This window comes from Talpa occidentalis, unplaced genomic scaffold (assembly GCF_014898055.3).
Source record: "Talpa occidentalis isolate TD23 unplaced genomic scaffold, MPIMG_talOcc4v2.1 talOcc4.11, whole genome shotgun sequence".
Lineage (NCBI taxonomy): Eukaryota > Metazoa > Chordata > Mammalia > Eulipotyphla > Talpidae > Talpa > Talpa occidentalis.
Genome location: NW_023601104.1, coordinates 39,294,977 through 39,312,400, shown reverse-complemented (window position 1 = coordinate 39,312,400; position 17,424 = coordinate 39,294,977). Strand labels below are relative to the sequence as shown.

The following is a 17,424-nucleotide window of genomic DNA, read 5'->3' as shown; positions in this document are numbered from 1 at the left end:
GGACACTTTGCACTATATCAGGATCCAATAGGATGTTCATGTCCTTTGGCACATGATCCCAGCTTCATTCTGTAAACATTTATAGAGTCTCTTCCATCTGACAGATAATATTCTAGGCAGAGATGCCAGAAATTGACGTTCTAGATTGTATCCTTCAGGAACTGACAAGTCTGCTGGGGGAAAACATAACTATAAGCGATAATAATACCAAGGTGAGTAGGAAGAAGGGGGCATAAGAGCAGGCCTGGGGAGGTATGGCAGGGGACAGGTAAGGTTTCCTGCAGAAAATGACACCAGAAGAATCTGGAATGATTAGGAACAGTTTTCCTGGAAGACCAAATTGGGGAGGGTGGAGCAAGGCCAGAACAAGACCTGGAGGTGGCTGGCCATGATTCAGCATGGTTAGAGGGCAGGCCTGAAAGGATTTTCAGGAAGTTACCTCCACCTTGCTCAAGGTTGACTTTAAAAAGTAAACATTTTTTAAATTGAAGTAATATTGTATTATAACATTACATAAGTTTCAGGTATTCATCATTATAAATCTACATCTGTGTATACTACATTTTACTGCTCCCAGTCCTCTTCTGTACCTCACCATATAGTTGACCCCTTTGACCTGATTTGCTCACCCTTGACTCCCCTTCCCTTCTAGTAACCACTAATTTCGTCTTATGTACAAAATATTATTTTTAATAATATAGGCCATTTGCTTGCTTTGTTTCTCTACGTAGGACATATGAGTGAGATTGTTATAGGGCAGCCCCGATACAAAACGGGTTGCCTGACTGTGGGTCCTCACCCACGCGCTTGAAAGGACTTATCACTACTCTACTGCAGGCACACACGAAAGGTTAATAAAAGATTTATTTACAAGGGAAGGGCAAGTGAGGAAATGTACAACTCAGGGAGAAAAGTGGGAGACAAAGTGTAAGAACTTAAAGGACTAAACATAGCAAGACAACAGCCATTTTAAGGAAAACGACCGTTTTAAAGAACACAGTTGTCCTTTGCAGGGTAAAACCACAAGAACCACAAGGCCAGGGTGAATGAAACTTAAAGATTGCCAAAAAAAGGCACATAATCAGATCGAACTTGGTCCCTGTTGTGAAAGGTCCCCTTTCACTGATATGAAAGGTCCCCTTTTCTACTGTGAATAGAGTATAAAAAACAGCTTGTCACCCTTAAAGGGGTCCTTCTCTCAACCTGATGAGACTGCTGTGTCAGTACACCAGGCAGAGTTGGACCCTAGCTTAAGCTAGCAATAAAGCCTTTTTGCTTTTGCATCTCTGGCTCCATGTAGTTTTTGGGAACCCCGGTCGGAGTTGAGGCGCCAACTCCTAACAAAAGTTTTAAATCCGTCCTACCTGATCCGCCGATCTGGAATCCCAAATGGCACAGTGAGAGCTGGCCACAAGCCAGGAGCGGTGAAGCCAGGAGGCAGCGGAGAGCGAGCCCCCCAAGGCCCACGTGTTTGGTTTTTATACTAAACCTGGCTGCTTAACTCCACCTTCAGGTCCCAGCCACCTTCCCTTTGGTGGTGATGGGATTTGTCTTTCCCAGTGTCTTGATGGCTTTGGTCTGGAGTAGGGGTGGAGTCCACAAAGCCTGTATGGGATTAGCTCAGGACATCCTTTCCCCCTAACAAGATCATATATGTGCCTTTCTCCATCTGACTGACTTCACTAAGCATAATACACTCCAGATCCATCCATGCTGTGGCTAATGGCATGGTTTCATTTTTTTTTTTTTAACAGCTGAGCTGTATCGCAGTGAGTATATGCACCCCCTCTCTCCAGTCATCTCTCCTGGGAGTCTTAGGCTGCCTCCAGGCTATTGTAAATCGTACTTTGGGGCCTCCCCGGTGGCGCAGTGGTTGAGCGCTGGGTTGCGAAACTACCTGCAGCCTCTGCAGTGCCGATTTGATCCCCGGCTGCTCCCAGGCCACCGGAGGAGGGTCCCACATGGCGCGCAGACCTCTCCTGCCGCCCGCTGCTCCCCTCAGCAGTGTACTTCGGTCCTTCTGCCTGTTCTGCTCCCTGCTCTGGCTCTGGTGAATTCTCTCACCCTCCCGCGCTTCTGACTGTACCCAGTGCTTGCATAAATAAATAAATAAATCTTTAAAAAAATAAATAAATAATATTTTGAAGAAATGGGAACATGTATCTCTTCAACTGAGTGTTTTGCATTCTAGGATAAATGCACAGAAGTGGATGAATGTACAGAAGTGGATAAATGCACAGAAGTGGATCATGTAGATTTTAATTATTTTTTTTAGAATTCTCATCTCATTTTTTAAATTAATTAAAAATTTTTTTTTATATAGAATAACTAGGCTATAGGCCAGAGGTGTGGGGGTCTGTGTGAGAGGATTCACCACTGCTTTTCTGGATAAAGGAGTACAATGTACCTCTTTGACAATGACCACAGTGAAAAGGAGGCACAAGGAGGAGAGTCAGTCATTTGGGGTCCCCAGGAGCTGGGGCTGCCTCTTTATTTCCTTCACCCTCCAGGCTCTGCATGGGTCTAATTTTCCTAAGGACCCCGGGGCCGTCTCTACACACATAGCTGGAGGTTGTTGAGTCTAGGACTGAATGTCTGAACTGTCACCCCTGGGAGATTGGGGGACAGTTCCTGTTACTCCCTGGGACAGTTCCAGTCCCTTCCTGCAGTGAGCATGGCACCAGCACACCTTGGAGGAGAGATGTTCGATTTCTCCCCAGTCCCAGAACCCCAACTCTACCTGCCCCAGGTCTAGTAAAGGGGACAGCATACTAGGATTCACAGCTGAACATGAGGATGCCCTTGGGGTCAGAGAGAGCCCGGTGGCCCTTCTTGGACTTCGGGAGAAGAGGGGGCTGGAGGTTCGGTGATGGGGCCAAGTGAGATGATTATGAACAGGTGGAATAAGAGCCCGAGAAGAGGCTGGTGTGGTTCTTTGTTTGTGGCATGAAATGGTTTTCTAGTGGGGTGAGGCTATATTTTTATGGGTAATTATTCTAGGCTGCTTCTCACTTTTTAGCTGTCTGATTTTGGAAAGGTCACTGAAACTTTCTGACACTTATCTCTTTAAAGAATGCTATGTAAAATACTTCAAATACTTGCCTGAACTCACAAGATTGTGAGAATCAGATAAAAAAAACAGTAAACCCTAAAGCACTTAAAAATGTAAGTTCTGGAATTGCCGGGGGCCAGCCTTCGCAAACTGGGTGTCGAGGGTTTCTGAAGGATGGGAGGCATCAGTTTAATTGAGGAATGAGGCAGGCACACACACAATGTCTTGTGCCAGTATCTTCTGCTGAGGGTCTCAGCAGCTTTTTATATATTTCAAGCAAACCATGACAGTACATAAGCATATGCATTAAAGCAAGAAGATAAAAATCATCACATCTTTTTCAAGAACAGCCAAGGGTCTATTTGCCCTCCTGCAGAGGTCCTGACATTTATTATTCTTTGTTTTAAAGAAGGCCCAGTTGCTAAACAAAAGTGTTCTTAGAGTAGTCATATATCTTAAACCACCAAGCAATCATCTTATTGCTAGTAAAAAACTTATGAGACTGAAACTAACATTTCTTTTTTTTTTAATTTTTTTTAATAGAGGCATGTTTTTTATTTATTTATTTGTTTGTTTTGTTTATACATGCACTGGGTACAGTCAGAAGCGCGGGAGGGTGAGAGAATTCACCAGAGCCAGAGCGGGGAGCAGAGCAGGCAGAGGGACCGAAGTACACTGCTGAGGGGAGCAGCGGGCAGCAGGAGAGGTCTGCGCGCCATGTGGGACCCTCCTCCGGTGGCTGGGGAGCAGCCAGGGATCGAACCGGGGCTGCAGAGGCCGTGGGCAGCTTCGCAACCCAGAGCTCAACCGCTGCGCCACCAGGGAGGCCCTGAAACTAACAACATTTCTATGTTTACCATAGTGAATGATTAACTAAAGGCTGGGGGAATTAAAGGACAGAAGTTATTTGGGGGAAGGAAGACAAAGGGATTTTTTCTAGTTAACCTGCTAACATATAACCATATGATCAAAGTAAAAACAGAAGGCTTCCATAGAGAAATCATCACCTAATAATATATTGTTTTAATAAGATATTGATTCTGAGACAGGGCAAGCTAGGGTTATTAGGCAGTTTTAGGGACAGTGCAGGAGGGGACCTCTGAAGAATTTAGGGAGGCTTCAGAGATAAGGACAACCAAAGAAATATAACCAATTCCATTAGGAAAAACAAACATGCCAGGACCAAGGACAACATTGTTAAAGCTGGTCCTGGTTTCCTTGAGGTGGTAAAGGGAGGCGGAAATTGGAGAAATGGAGAGTGGTTTAATTTATGGTCACATTAGAAGGGCAGCTGTTTAACTTCAATGCAGGGATGCCCATCCAGAAGACTGGGCCATAAATTTAAAGATGCAACAAATGGGAAAAGAGGAAGCTGTTAGATAAGGAATGTGAAGATTCCCCCACTCAGTAACAAATTGAGTGAGACAGCCGAGAACTGACCAATCACAGAGAGACTGGGGCAGCTTTAGAATAATGAGGGAAAAAAAGGTATATATTCCCTAAGACACGACTCCACTTTGGCTTCCTTGCCCCTCCCAGGCCTGGTTCCCTGGCCTGGGAGTCCCACTTTATTTCTGTTCTTTTTCTCCTCAATAAACTTTTTCTTTTTCTAAACAAACTGCCTCTTCTCGCTTGCTTGCCTGAGCGTCTGCGAAGTTCCTGCTGCGGCTTCGTGAGACACCAACCTGTGGGGGGTCTAGCGGCTGGGGCTCAGCACTGCCCTGCAGCCTGGAATCCGTTCCTGGCTGGGAGACTAGGCCTGACAATTCCGGTATCAACAGGAAGAAGGGGGTGAGGTGGAAGAGGGTGTGACCAAGTGAGTTTCTGAGAGAGAATGTAGAAAAAGCAGGTTTCATGAGCAGAGAGATGGCCACTACCACATTTCCTGATGAGGGGCAGATACATGTGTTAGACACCCTGGGTCTGGCTTCATGTATACTTAGTGTGAAATCATGAGTTACCTTTTAAATCAGTTTTGAGCATGTCTGTGTTAGTTTAGGCTCTCAACAAAGCAGATATTAGGATGGGATTAGATTTGTAAGAGATTTATTGGTGACATGTCAGCGAGGGGACAGGGAGAGGAGGCCACATGAGGCAGGAAGAGCTGTAAGACTGAGATGCAGGTCTGACCTCTAGGAAAGGTTCGGGGGTGGGGGGCAAGCTACTATTGCCTCTGTCACTGCAGTTGATCTCAGGGCTGTGCTGGCACACACCCCCCCCCTTTACTTTGCATGCTAATTACTCCTCACCCTCAGTTGTCATGACATTAGGTGTTGGAGACTGACCTGTATTATGACCCAAATTCCCTAGGGTTCCAAAGCCCTTGATAGTCACTCTCTGGCTGAGGTTGCTGCACATGTACATTCAGCAGTTTCCTCTGGAGGCCTGTATCTTTTACCTTGCAGAGTCCACAGTTACTAGATGAAAACACAAAATTTCCCGATGGGTCAATAGGAATGATGGTAAGTGATGCTTCCACCTGGACTCATGTGATCTTTGAAAGAGGGAGAAGATTACATATGTGAGTGTGTATGTATATATCTTTCATGAAGGTGTGTGTGAAGTGGATGTTGACAGCGTGTATGTCTCCTATAGATGCCTCTGCAGGAGAATCCCAAAAGTTAGGTAGAGGAGCAGGGAGAGAGCTTTGTTTTCCTTGACTAACCTCTCTACTGTGTTGGGCCTGACATTCCTGTGAGCCCGTGGGAACACAGTGCCTTGCTGTGGTTTGTATGATTCTTCCTAACTTTGCCCAATTCATTTCTCAGTTTCCTGTGATCATAGCCAGTAGCCACGCAGAGAGGGCCTGATGCCATACTGTGCTGTATCTATTTTCAAGATCAGCACTCAATCTCAGAGGAGAGGTGGGTGACACACACAGCCTAGAAACAGAACCATTAACTCCCTGCTTTTTGTCTCCGTTTCATGCTTGAGACTCCTGTTTCTCTCTTCCCCTCATTTTCCAGGAACATATTTCCTTGACTTGAGGGAGAGAAGCCCGACAACTGGAGAGGGCCCAGTGCGAAGGAGAATGAAACTAGAAGATACAATGACAGGAGCCTCATGGTTTCAGCTTGAGAATTCTGAATCTCATGAAGTAATTTTTCATTCATTCATTTACAATACATTGTAGTAATGTACAGCTGGTGTCTTTGAGCATCCCTGCAGACTGATGTGTGGGGACAGAAGCCCTGTCAGCAGCCCTTTTGCTTAACCTTTGTCAGTGGCTGTGGCTCCTCCCTCAGGTCAGTGTGTGTGTGTGTGTGTGTGTGTGTGTGTGTGTGTGTTTATGTCTGGTTGGTTGACATGCTCACACATACCCACCCACCCTGATTCCAGCAGCAGGGGACTATTTCCTGTTAGGAAACCACATTATAACCTCTCTCGCTTTTCTTTTTGTGGGGATTCATATATTTGAAAATGATCAGATGGTTTTCTTTTCCTGATCCTTGATACTCTCTGTGGAGCTGTCTCTGAGCTTATTCCAGCTCTTTATATGCTAGGCTTCAAACTGAAGATGGTGCTGGTCCTGGCTGTAAGGATCTTGGGGAAGGAAAAGGACATGCTGGAGGGAAGGGAGGAAAGCATTCATGGCTGACAGCAGAGGAGGCTAAGAGGGAATCTGGCTCCTGAGATTATACAGAAAGAGGCAGAAAGTGCATGACTCACCCACGCTTGAAATCCCCCAACATCTGCTCATAAACCGCCAATGTCGATAGCATCAGTTACCCAGAAATGTGAGCAATGAGACGACTGTAGTGACAGACGGTAGCAGATTTAGGAGTGTCTCCCTCTGAAGCTGGAGTGTTTCATTTATTTGTGGCTGCCTCTTGATGAAACTGGCTACATGGAAAATTTGGATAGATTCTTAGCTTCTTCTTGTTGGTGTTTCTTCTTCTCTGAAATAGGAACACTCATCCAGGATGATCTGTCTTTATCTTCAGGCTTATTTTCTAGGTGATGATGCTGATTGCATAATAAGATATATATTCTAGGATGTGAGAGAGGGAAGGGGAATCTCCATTCCTGAGGTTCTCATCCCTTATATCTACAAGGGCCCCTGTCATGTCCCTGCCTGTGAATCCCATGCTTTTAGAACATACCAATTAAACTAGTGTCTTACATTTGTCCACTTATATTGATCACAGTATATAATAGTTGCTCTGCAGCACTGCTGATTACCTGGTTTGTGGTGGTGTCACTACAAAAACACTTTATATTCAATTCCTTGTTAGCTCATTCCATTAGTCTTCATGTGAGTAACTGTGTTTTTACTGAGGTTGGAAATATCACACAGCATGCTAGTGTCATGTAGCAATGTGTCCTTAGGCAGAGGGGAGGGATTTGTTCCATCTGGCACCTGAGTTTATGCCTTTCCTACAGTGGCTTCTCTGCCTTGTCACTTTCTGAGGCTAAACTCCTAAACCTCCTTCCCCATGGCCCAGCTTTATCCAAGGCTGTGGGAAGGGGCTATTTTTGGAGCTGGGCAGTCAGCCCTATTTTGGGAGCAGCAGATAGAACAGGAGAGGTCTGCTGCACCATGTGGGTTTGCTCCCTGGCTGAGATCAAACTCAGGCTGTAGTGGTGACAATGCTGAGTCTTCACACCTAGGCCACCAAGGAGGCCCACTGCCTAAATTTTTTAGACACCTTTCTTAGATACATTTAAAAATGTATGAATCTGGCTGAGGTATGGCAAGGAATGTCAGAAATTATATGTGAAAATAAGGACCCAAAGCAGCAGAATTGCCTGTGAATCCATTGAATGCACCGACTAGACCCAGATATTTCACTTGTAGATCCCTGTTATTGCCTGGTGTCCATCAACACTTCAATAGTTCAGTCCTCTCCTTTCTCTCAAATCCTTTGCCCACCAGATAAATAAGTTATCTGGTAATTAAGTTAAGACAGCCCTGCCTCCCCTGAGGAAAGATGTTTTTACTGAACAATCCTTTATTTTGCTAATCAACTTGACCCAGACTCTTTCTATCTATAAACACTCTGTATGTCATACAAATCCTCGCAGAATCTATACTAGACACTGCCCAAATATCTTTGTATTCTTCCTCTTTAGAGTATATTGCTCTAGCTGACCTCTGCAGTTCAGGAAATGTGGCAATTATACATTCTTTCAGTTATTAAAAAATATCATTTCGGTTTATATCTGGATATTTTATGATCTTGCATGTTTTCTCCTGAAAAACAAATTGAGTTTGAGCCAACAAATGTGGGGACTGGCAGTCAAAATGTGCAATGAATTCACTAAGACAAATGCTAGATTGGGCATCCCTGGTGGTGCAGGGGTTTAAAGTCTTAGCACTCTCAATATTGTCAGTCATTGTGGCATGAATTCTATCCCCCGCCAGGTAGCTGACCCACATGGTGCAGCAGACCCCTCCTGTCTTGCCTGTGGCTCCCCTTAGCATGTATTTCAGTAGCTCTCCCTGTTCTGCTCCCCATTCAGTCTCTGTTGATCCCTCTCACCTCTACATCTTGGCCTAATCCAAGTTCTTGTATGCATAAGTAAAGGAAAATAAATCTTAAAAAAAGAACGAAAACAAAAAAAAACCCCAAATGCTAGATTGTATTATAAGCACCATGTCAGCCAGAATTTTTGTTGCCAACCTCGTCTTTCTTCATTTCATACATTAGCAATTTCCATATATGTAATTTTTAGTCACATTAGATTTGTATGTGAGTGTGTGTTTATTAATGCTCTTGTCATGACACAGTTTTCTAATTTGTATGTAACTATTTTAAATATAAAGCTTTTTACAAAAATATACATTTATTTCTTTGTATTTCCAAACTGTTACAATAATTCTTAAAGCTTTAAGTCACATTGACTTTCCCTACTTAAAACATCTCTTGAAGATAATGCTTTAGTATTTTCTTTGTATTAAAATTTCCTAGCCATTTTCTTTCATATTTTATTGATTTGTCTATGTCTGTCTGTTTTTTTTTTAATAGAGGCATGTTTTATTTATTTATTTGTTTGTTTGTTTGTTTGCTTACTTGTTTATACATGAACTGGGTACAGTCAGAAGCGCGGGAGGGTGAGAGAATTCACCAGAGCCATAGCGTTGAGCAGAGCAGGCAGAAGGACCTAAGGACACTGCTGAGGGGAGCAGCGGGCGGCAGGAGAGGTCTGCGCGTCATGTGCAACCCTCCTCCGGTGGCCAGGGAGCAGCCGGGGATCAAACCGGCGCAGCAGAGGCCGCGGGCAGCTTCGCAAGCCAGTGCTCAACCGCTGCGCCACCAGGAAGGCCCAATATGTCTGTCTTTTAAAACAATATCACTTTGGGCCTCCCCGGTGGCGCAGCGGTTGAGCGCTGGGTTGCGAAGCTGTCCGCGGCCTCTGCAGCGCCGGTTCGATCCCCGGCTGCTCCCCGGCCACCAGAGGAGGGTCCCACATGGCGCACAGACCTCTCCTGCCGCCTGCTGCTCCCCTCAGCAGTGTACTTCGGTCCTTCTGCCTGCTCTGCTCCCTGCTCTGGTGAATTCTCTCACCCTCCAGCGCTTCTGACTGTACCCAGTGCATGTATAAACAAAACAAACAAACAAACAAATAAATAAATAAATAAAACATGCCTAAAAAATAATAAAATAAAACAATATCACTTTGTTGGCATCATTAGCTGCTTCTAACATGGGAAAGGAATGTCCAGATGGATAACTGTTGGTAAGTATTTAATGCCCCTTCTGGTCTTTTTTGTAGTAGACTTGATGGTTGATCACAAAGCACTGAAGGGAACCAACGTTTTATATTGGGCTCACCAAAGAATCCACCAGTCATCTAGATCTAGGTACACTTATTACATTAGAGAAACATCTTTGTATTCTTAAAAATAAATGGACGTGTTCTGAATCTTAACAAGTCTTAAATAAATCTGAACATCCAGACTTAGCCTCTGGGTTTTGCCCTGTTTCTTTCCTCAAGATGAAAAACAATTGAGCAATTTTGTGAGGAAATGTATCTCCTGAGCAGTGTCCTCTTGTGTTAACCAAGAAGGCAGAGAAGAGTACATTTGTGGAAAGGAATAGGAGTCGATTTGACTGCTGGGAGCAGAAGGTGATGCTGGAGGTCCTCAGAGTTTGTGAACTATCTCCTGGCACATGAGTGCTAGCTAGCAGTTTATATTAAGAAACCTAGATGGGTAGAATTCCTAGAAAGTGTAATAGTTTGTGTTGAAATGGTATGATGTAAGATGTTAAGAAATAACTCCCTTACCAGTTGTGTAACTACTAGCATCAGCCATTTCATCCATCCTGCTCAAATATCCACTCTAAAGGCAGAAACATGATCCTGAGACCAGGTTTTCTAGAGGTGTGTAAAGCTCTGAGAACACTAGATGATCCATATATTTGCCTCTTTGGGGTCTATTACAAGGTTGCTTGTAATGAGGAAAAGTTTTATTTATTCCAAAGGTCAAAGAGGGTGAATCAGAGGACAGAGGGTTGGACTTGGTGACTTTATAAAAGGCCCCACAAAGTAGATGTGAAAATTGGCCCCTCCACTGCATAATGCCAGGCTCTCCTCCTTCCCCACCTATATGGCTTGTCCCTTGACAAGATCTCCCTGCCAGTGTGGTACTGTTTTTTTCCTGTCACTGATGACTAACAGAAGAAAAGCAGGAACAGGAGTGACTGGCACAATATCTAAGCAAATGACTTATTTAAAGCAAGGCCTTGCTTCCTTGATGGAGGGGCATGGAAGACCCCTTCAGAGAGGGAGGTACTGTTGGAGGAACTGTCCTTCTGGTGGCCTTTTTCTCCTAAACAGGCTCCCTTTCCTCCAGTGTCCTCCACAGACACAACAGAGCTGGGAGCCCTGACCTACTCATGCCTGCCCTGTATTCTCGGCCCTTACTCTGCTTGGTTCAATGGGACAGTGTTCCCAGTTGTACCTCAGTGTGAGTCTGCAGACCCTACCATCATGGCTGGGATTAAGCAAGGCATCTCTGTCTTCTACCACCACAGTAGGAAGAGCTGCTGGAATCTAAAGGGAAATCCAGAGCCAGGAGAAGAGAGAGATCCCCTTTGGCTCTGAAGACTAAGAACAGACAAAACCTGAGTAGATGTTTGGGTATGGGGGAGAGAAGGAGCATGAAGCTAAAATTCATTCCACCAGGTCTTTCCTGGCCCCATGGCCATATCCAAATCCATGCACATAAGAAATAATGTTGACTTTATAGATTTCTTTGATATCATCTAAAAATAATGAAAATATCCATTTAAAGCATTCTGTTCTTCCCAGCAGGTCTCTCTCTTCTCTTCTCAGAGCTTCAAAAGTACCTGCTAATTACAGCTCAGGTTTTGAGCAAAGGAAGTGTGGTGTCCCTAGACTGTACGCTATGTAGACAGCATCTCAGAAGGCTCAGCCCATTGTTGTTTAACCCACTACTTGGGGAATTTTTCAACCTCCCCCTCAAGTCAACAATCACATAGTTACATATATTGATGCTTTAGGCACTGCTCTAAGATTCTGTGTCTGCTTTATTTTGTCCTAGTAACAAATCTAAGAGGTTCATGTGAAGAACCCCATCTTAGATATGAGGCAATTCAGAGAGGGAAATTAAATTCCATAACTTGCCCTGCTGTTAAGGTGCCACATCAAAATTTGAACTGAGACTGTCTAAATCCAGAGAACGGAGGAAGATTTTTGTTATATTTATGTCCTAGTTATTTAAATTGTCACTCAGTAGAAAACATAAAACTAAAATTAAACAAATCACTCTCTTTTTACAGATGTTCTCTATTTTTTCTCCAAAAGTGATTTAGAGTTTGTTTTATTTTCTTTCCTCTACTTTGCCCTAATCCCAGGACAAATTGTCACTATAGTAAACCCGCCAACAAAAATTTTCAACCTTCTGTGATTTTCAAATCACTCTCTTTTTACAGATGTTCTCTATTTTTTCTCCAAAAGTGATTTAGAGTTTGTTTTATTTTCTTTCCTCTACTTTGCCCTAATCCCAGGACAAATTGTCAATATAGTAAACCCGCCAACAAAAATTTTCAACCTTCTGTATTGGGAGTGAAGGGTGGGCAGGAAGTGGCCAGGACTGGGGAGGCCCATTGCAGAATTAGAGGCTTCCTTCTCCTTCTGGTTCAGGCACGCCTCCCTTTTTCTCCAGATTGGGGAAGCTTTCTATGTGGGCACAGCTGGACACCTCTCTTCTCCCTCTGTCTCCAGGAAAACTACTATGGGGAGATATGGATTGCAGTCTAAGCTGTTCCAGGACTCCTGGGCAGAGAGAGGCTTCCATCCCCCACTCCCCTGAGATCACAAGTTACAGGCCCTTTGTTAACTCCAAGAGCAAATTGTTGAAAATGGCCACAAAAAGAAAGCCAGGAGTAGGCTAGGTTTCAGGCATCAGTGCTGTATGATCTTCGCTGTTCTTCCTGGTGAGCCAACAAACAGATGATCCACGTGGGAGAGAGGCTCCTCCAAACAGAGGGAAGCCTGGACAAATCCCCCTTCTCACATTGTCCTTCTCCTCCTCCTGTGGACTCAATCTCTGATGCTCCTCCCACTCTTCTCTTCTTGAAAGCCACGCCCCTTGTAGTCTCTATAAGATCTGAACCCCAGGCACCCCAGAATTGCAGAAACTGGCCTGCACTCTCCAGAGACCAAGCTGGAAGCCCAGGTGAGTGCCCACCAGGTGGTCTCTGGAGCTGCTTCTGCTTGAGGGTGGAGAGGCAGGAGCAGGAGGGGAGACAGCTTGGGGCAGGCAGTGCTGGGGCCTGGGTAGAGCTTGCCATCTGCAAAGAGACCCCCATGGGCTGGGGAAGGAGCAGCCCCAGGCTGGGCTAGGGGAGCATCTCTCTGTGCAGCACATGGCATCTCTCTGAGGCCAGTGTCAGGCACTGGGTTGAATGTCCTTCAGCTGGAAGACAGCTGGGTCTGTCAGCCTGACCCTGAGTGTCAGGGCAGCTCAGGCTTTATTGGAAAGGATCCTCTAATGAGGCGGTTGAGTTGGGGTACACATGTATTTGACATCAAAACAGCTCAGTAGTCACAGACAGGACTGCCAGGGTTTGGTCACTTTGGCGCTCACCCACAGAGGGGAGGATGGAGTGTCTCCAGCAAGCAGGAGAAAATGCTCTTTAGAACAATAGTGTCTGATGACTTGGCAGATCTCAGGAAGAGGGGCATTTCTTGCTGATCTAAGGGGCACCTGTAACCCGAAGCCCAACGGTGGGAGGGGGTCCTTCTCCTAAGGGGCGGCTTTTCCTCCTCTCTCCTCTCCCAGGTGCGGCCTCCAGGGGAGCGCGACCACCATGGCTCTGAAGTCCCTTGTCCTGTTCTCACTGCTGGGCCTGGTGCTGCTGGTGCTTGAGGGGGCTTGGCCTTCCCAGCTGAGGGAGACTCAGGCCCAGAGGTTCCAGCGGCAGCACGTGGATTCCAGAAGGGGCCCCTTTGGCCGCACCTACTGTGACCAGATGATGAGTAGCCGGAATATTTCAACGAAGCAGTTCAACACATTTGTGCACGAGCCCCTGGCGGCTGTCCAGGCTGTCTGCCACCAGCTAAACTTCCCCTGCAAGGATGGGTCGATGTGCCGCAAGAGCACTTCCCAAATGAGCATCACAGAGTGTGATTGGAATGGAGCGACCTCCCATTACAACACTATTAACAGAATGAGACGCATTGTCGTTGCATGTGCAGGGAACCCGCTTGAGCCTATCCACTATGATGGTTCAGTTCCGTGAGGGTCTCCTCTAAGGCTGATAGAGATGCACCCCACCCCCACCCATCCCAATGCCCCTAAATCCCGAGCTTTTCCCTCTTTGCCCAAATGGGAATAACCCAGAATGGGCTCCTGGCCATCCCACACCAGCATCCCTGCCTGAGGCCTGCACCACGTGGCTTTGGGGAGTGGCACAGGCTTGTCTGGGGCCCCATGTTAACCTCCTCATTGCTTCTTTCAATAAAACACATTTGCAACTTGAAGCTGCCCCAGCCAGGGCCTGTCTGTGTGATGCTTCCCCGCAGGGCTGAGAGCCGGCTTTTGGGGAGCACTGGGAAGCAGCACGGAAGAAATCAAGTGCCTGCTCTTCTGACCCTAGTTTTCAGTGACCTAAGAACATTCCTTTGCTAGAGATTCTGTGGAGCCAGGATGAAATTTTAAGTGTGGGCTGTTTCAGATAGAAGAGAGCTATGGGATTGTGGGTGACCTGGTGGGGGGTATGTTGGTAACATACATATAAAGAAGGGGTGACATATAAAGACATACCAAGAGTCATATGTGGTATGAAAACCAATATTATCTCTTTAAAAAAATAAGAAAAAAATTTTAAATGAGATACAATCTAGGACACTGTCCTGCTGGGTGACCTGACACAGGGTGAGGCTCAGTTCTTCCCTTTCCTGGGAAGAACAGCAGGATGTCAGGGGACCCTGCTCAGCTTCAGGGTAGGGAGGAGGGATCTGTGAAGTTATGATCCTAAATTTCTACTTCTTTTTCCTTTGAGCGAGCCAGTACTAAATCAGAAACAAGAAACCTCTATTGAAGAGTCAAACATCACATTTAGGAGCAGAAGGGACTGTGAGACCATCATTTGAGGGCAAGTGGGTTCCAGATTGTGCACCTGCTCTAACTGGCAGCCCCGGCCTGCAGTGCCCCAGATGCATGTCTGAGGAGGGAGGTGCTTGAACAGTCCTTGCCTCTGTGGAGGGCACGAGAGTAGGGGGAGGTATATGTGCCACCCACTGCCCATCCCTGTCTGAAGTCACCCCTGCCTCTGACACAGGAGCCTCTGGAGCTTCAGACAGGCCCGTGTCCTGCCCCTGTCCCGCTGCTTGTCTTGGCACCGCCAGGGCTATGGCTGCCCAGCCATTGCTCTTCTTGCTGCTGGGTCCCCCAGAAGGGAGTTCCTGTGTCTCCCTCCTTCCCTGGGCTGTGGCATCTGGCTGCTTCCTGAGCTCCCTGGCGCCTCTTCCCCAGACCCAGCCTGTGGGCCTGTGGTCATACTGCTCCCTTCTTGGCAGCCCTTCTCTACAGGCACTGAGAAGACTGTACTCTACTGTTCCCACTTCTTCATTTCCCTTGACCCGCTTCACAGTTGCCCCTGGAGAGACAGACCATTCAATCTCCTGGACCAGTTCAGTCTTTGTTTTCAACATTTGTAATTGTTGTGACTGCTTTTCTTTTTTAGTAACATGAATTCCTAGCCCTGGGGGCATCTGTGTGAGGAGAAGCCCTGCAGGTGAGAGGGGCTGGGACACCTGCATGAGGAAATGGGGATCTTGTTCCTTAGTTAGGGTGGGTTGTGTTGGAGGGTGGGTTTTCATGAAGGAAAGTTCAAGTATCTGCATGTGTTATTTCCTTTAGCCAGAATTATTCTTCAGTTCATCTTACTCTTCTTACTAACCCCAAACTCCTCATTTTCCCTCCTGCTAAGTCGACACTGTAGAGGGGGTGTAAGCACGCTCAGATGGAGTTTGATTGCATCTCAGTCTCACAGTCATCTGCTCTCTTTTGGTCCTCACCCAGGATCCCTGCGGGTCTCCATCTGGGGATCCAGCGGTGTGGAGGACGCTGGTCCAGGCGCAGCCCTGCACAACAGAGAGCCTGTGGGGTGGGGATGTGCTCTGAGTAGGGGACCCTGGCAGAGGGGAGAGGGCACCTGTCCTGGTGGGGTCAGCGCACACCGGGAGAGAAACCTCAGTCATGGACACTCTGGAGTCTGCTCCGGGGACCATGCTGCTAGCCCACACATTAGGAAGCTCACCCTTTCCAGGAGTTAAATCTTAGATTATGTGGTAACTTGTTCAAATGTGTGTCTACTTGAAAGCAAATATGATCAGATCCAATGTTTTTTCTAAAAACAATGATAATGCTCAGAAGAGGAGGGAAGATGCTCCCAATCAAACTTGAAACTCCCAAGTCTCTTGGAGAAATATCAGGGCAAATAGACCAAGTGCACAGCTGAGCCAGAGAATGAGTCCAAAGCACCTCCAAGGGGGGAAAAGAAAAAATCAATAGGTTGGTCAGGGTTCAAGAGGGTGGGAGACGAGAGACCCAAATTTTAATGCACTGTCCAAAGTGGACAATCGATCAAAAGGCCCGGATGGAGCTGCCATCATCCTGCCCACCTGACAAGTTGCCCAAAGCACCAAACCCAGGACAGAAAGAGCCCCTCCCAGGTCTGTCCTCCTCTCCTAACCATACCCACCTGTATCTGCCCTGCTCCTTCCTTTTCTCCAGCTGCCCCCTGCCGGGAGTTCACCAACTGCAGGAAGACGAAATCTCAGGGCTCTGAGATTTGGTGGCATGGAAGAGGGGGCAGGAAAAGTGGAGCCCATTCCCATGGCCATGACAACACCTCCCTGCCACCCTTCCAGGGAAGCGACAAAGCTGTCACAAGGCATATGGTCCTCAGCTTGTGTCCTTATGGAGATTTGATTACTGACTCGATTGCATGGTGTGGTCTGTTGAAGCTGTCTAGTCTGTGTGGGCTGAGTCTTGGAAGGTTGTATGTCTAAAAATCTGTCTATTTTTTCTTCCCTGTCAGTTTGTTTGCATAATGATGTTCATAGCAGTCTCACATGATCCTCTGTATTTCTGCAGTATCTGTTGTGACTCCACCTCTTTCAGTTCTGACTCTTTTTATTAGGGTTTTCTCTTGGTGAGCAGGGCAGAGGGTTGTCAATTTGCTTATCCTTTTAAAAAAACAGCTCTTGGTTTCATTGATCTCTTGTATCATCTTTTGTTTCTTTTTTATTTATTTCTATTCAGTTTTTACTGTTTTTTTCCTCCTACTGCCTTTTGGTTTCATTTTTTCTTTTTCTGGTTCCTTCCAATGTAAAGATTGTTTATTTGAGCCTTTTCTTATTTATTGTTGTGAGTCTGTATTGCTGTGACCCGCTCTTTCAATGTCACTCTGCATACTGCAGGATCTGAGAGCTGCTCTCTTCTTTTCACTCCTTGCCAATTATCCTCTGCCCTGACCCAAGAGTTACTGTGAAGCATTAATTTTAATTGCCACATAACTGAATCTTCTTTGGTTTTCTTTCTGTGGTTGATTTCTAGGTTCATCCATTGTGGTCAAGAAAGGTGTTTGATATGATTTTCACCTCACATTTTTATGGAGGTTTTTTTTTTTTTATCCCTACGTAGTATCTGACCTTGAGTATGCTAATGTGCATTATGCATTCATTTCTTTTGGGATGAAATTGCTGTATCGGTCTATTTGCTGTATTGGTCTATTTGTGATCAATTATTTCACCTAAAGTCATTTCTTTGTTTGCTTTCTGATCTGTCCTCTGACCTAAGTGGTGTGTCAGGGTCCCCACTATCAGGGTACTGCTGTCACGGTCTTGTCAGTTTTGTTCATAAGTGTTTTCTGTATCAGCTGCAAATATGCTGG

General features: G+C 45.9%; 1 protein-coding gene across 11 annotated transcripts in view; it reads left to right on the top strand.

Moving 5' to 3' along the window:
• LOC119238867 (ribonuclease pancreatic-like) overlaps positions 1–14,006 on the top strand; it is a 32,393-nt gene extending 18,387 nt beyond the window's left edge. Inside the window, exons 1-5 of one of the 11 annotated variants that reach the window (XR_005123698.2) lie at positions 4,261–5,514; positions 5,821–5,916; positions 6,019–6,149; positions 12,245–12,698; positions 13,305–13,341. Coding sequence is in view for 1 of the 11 variants with exons in the window: in XM_037502959.2 (XP_037358856.1) it covers positions 13,305–13,764 (460 nt within the window). In the remaining 10 variants the exon portion in view is untranslated. Of the gene's footprint in view, positions 1–4,260; positions 5,515–5,820; positions 5,917–6,018; positions 6,150–9,689; positions 9,750–9,825; positions 9,858–11,311; positions 12,225–12,244; positions 12,699–13,304 lie in introns of those variants that run through there. The other 10 variants (XR_005123696.2, XR_005123697.2, XR_008549501.1 and 7 more) reach the window with 10 other exon arrangements.
• Positions 14,007–17,424: the final 3,418 nt, after the last annotated feature.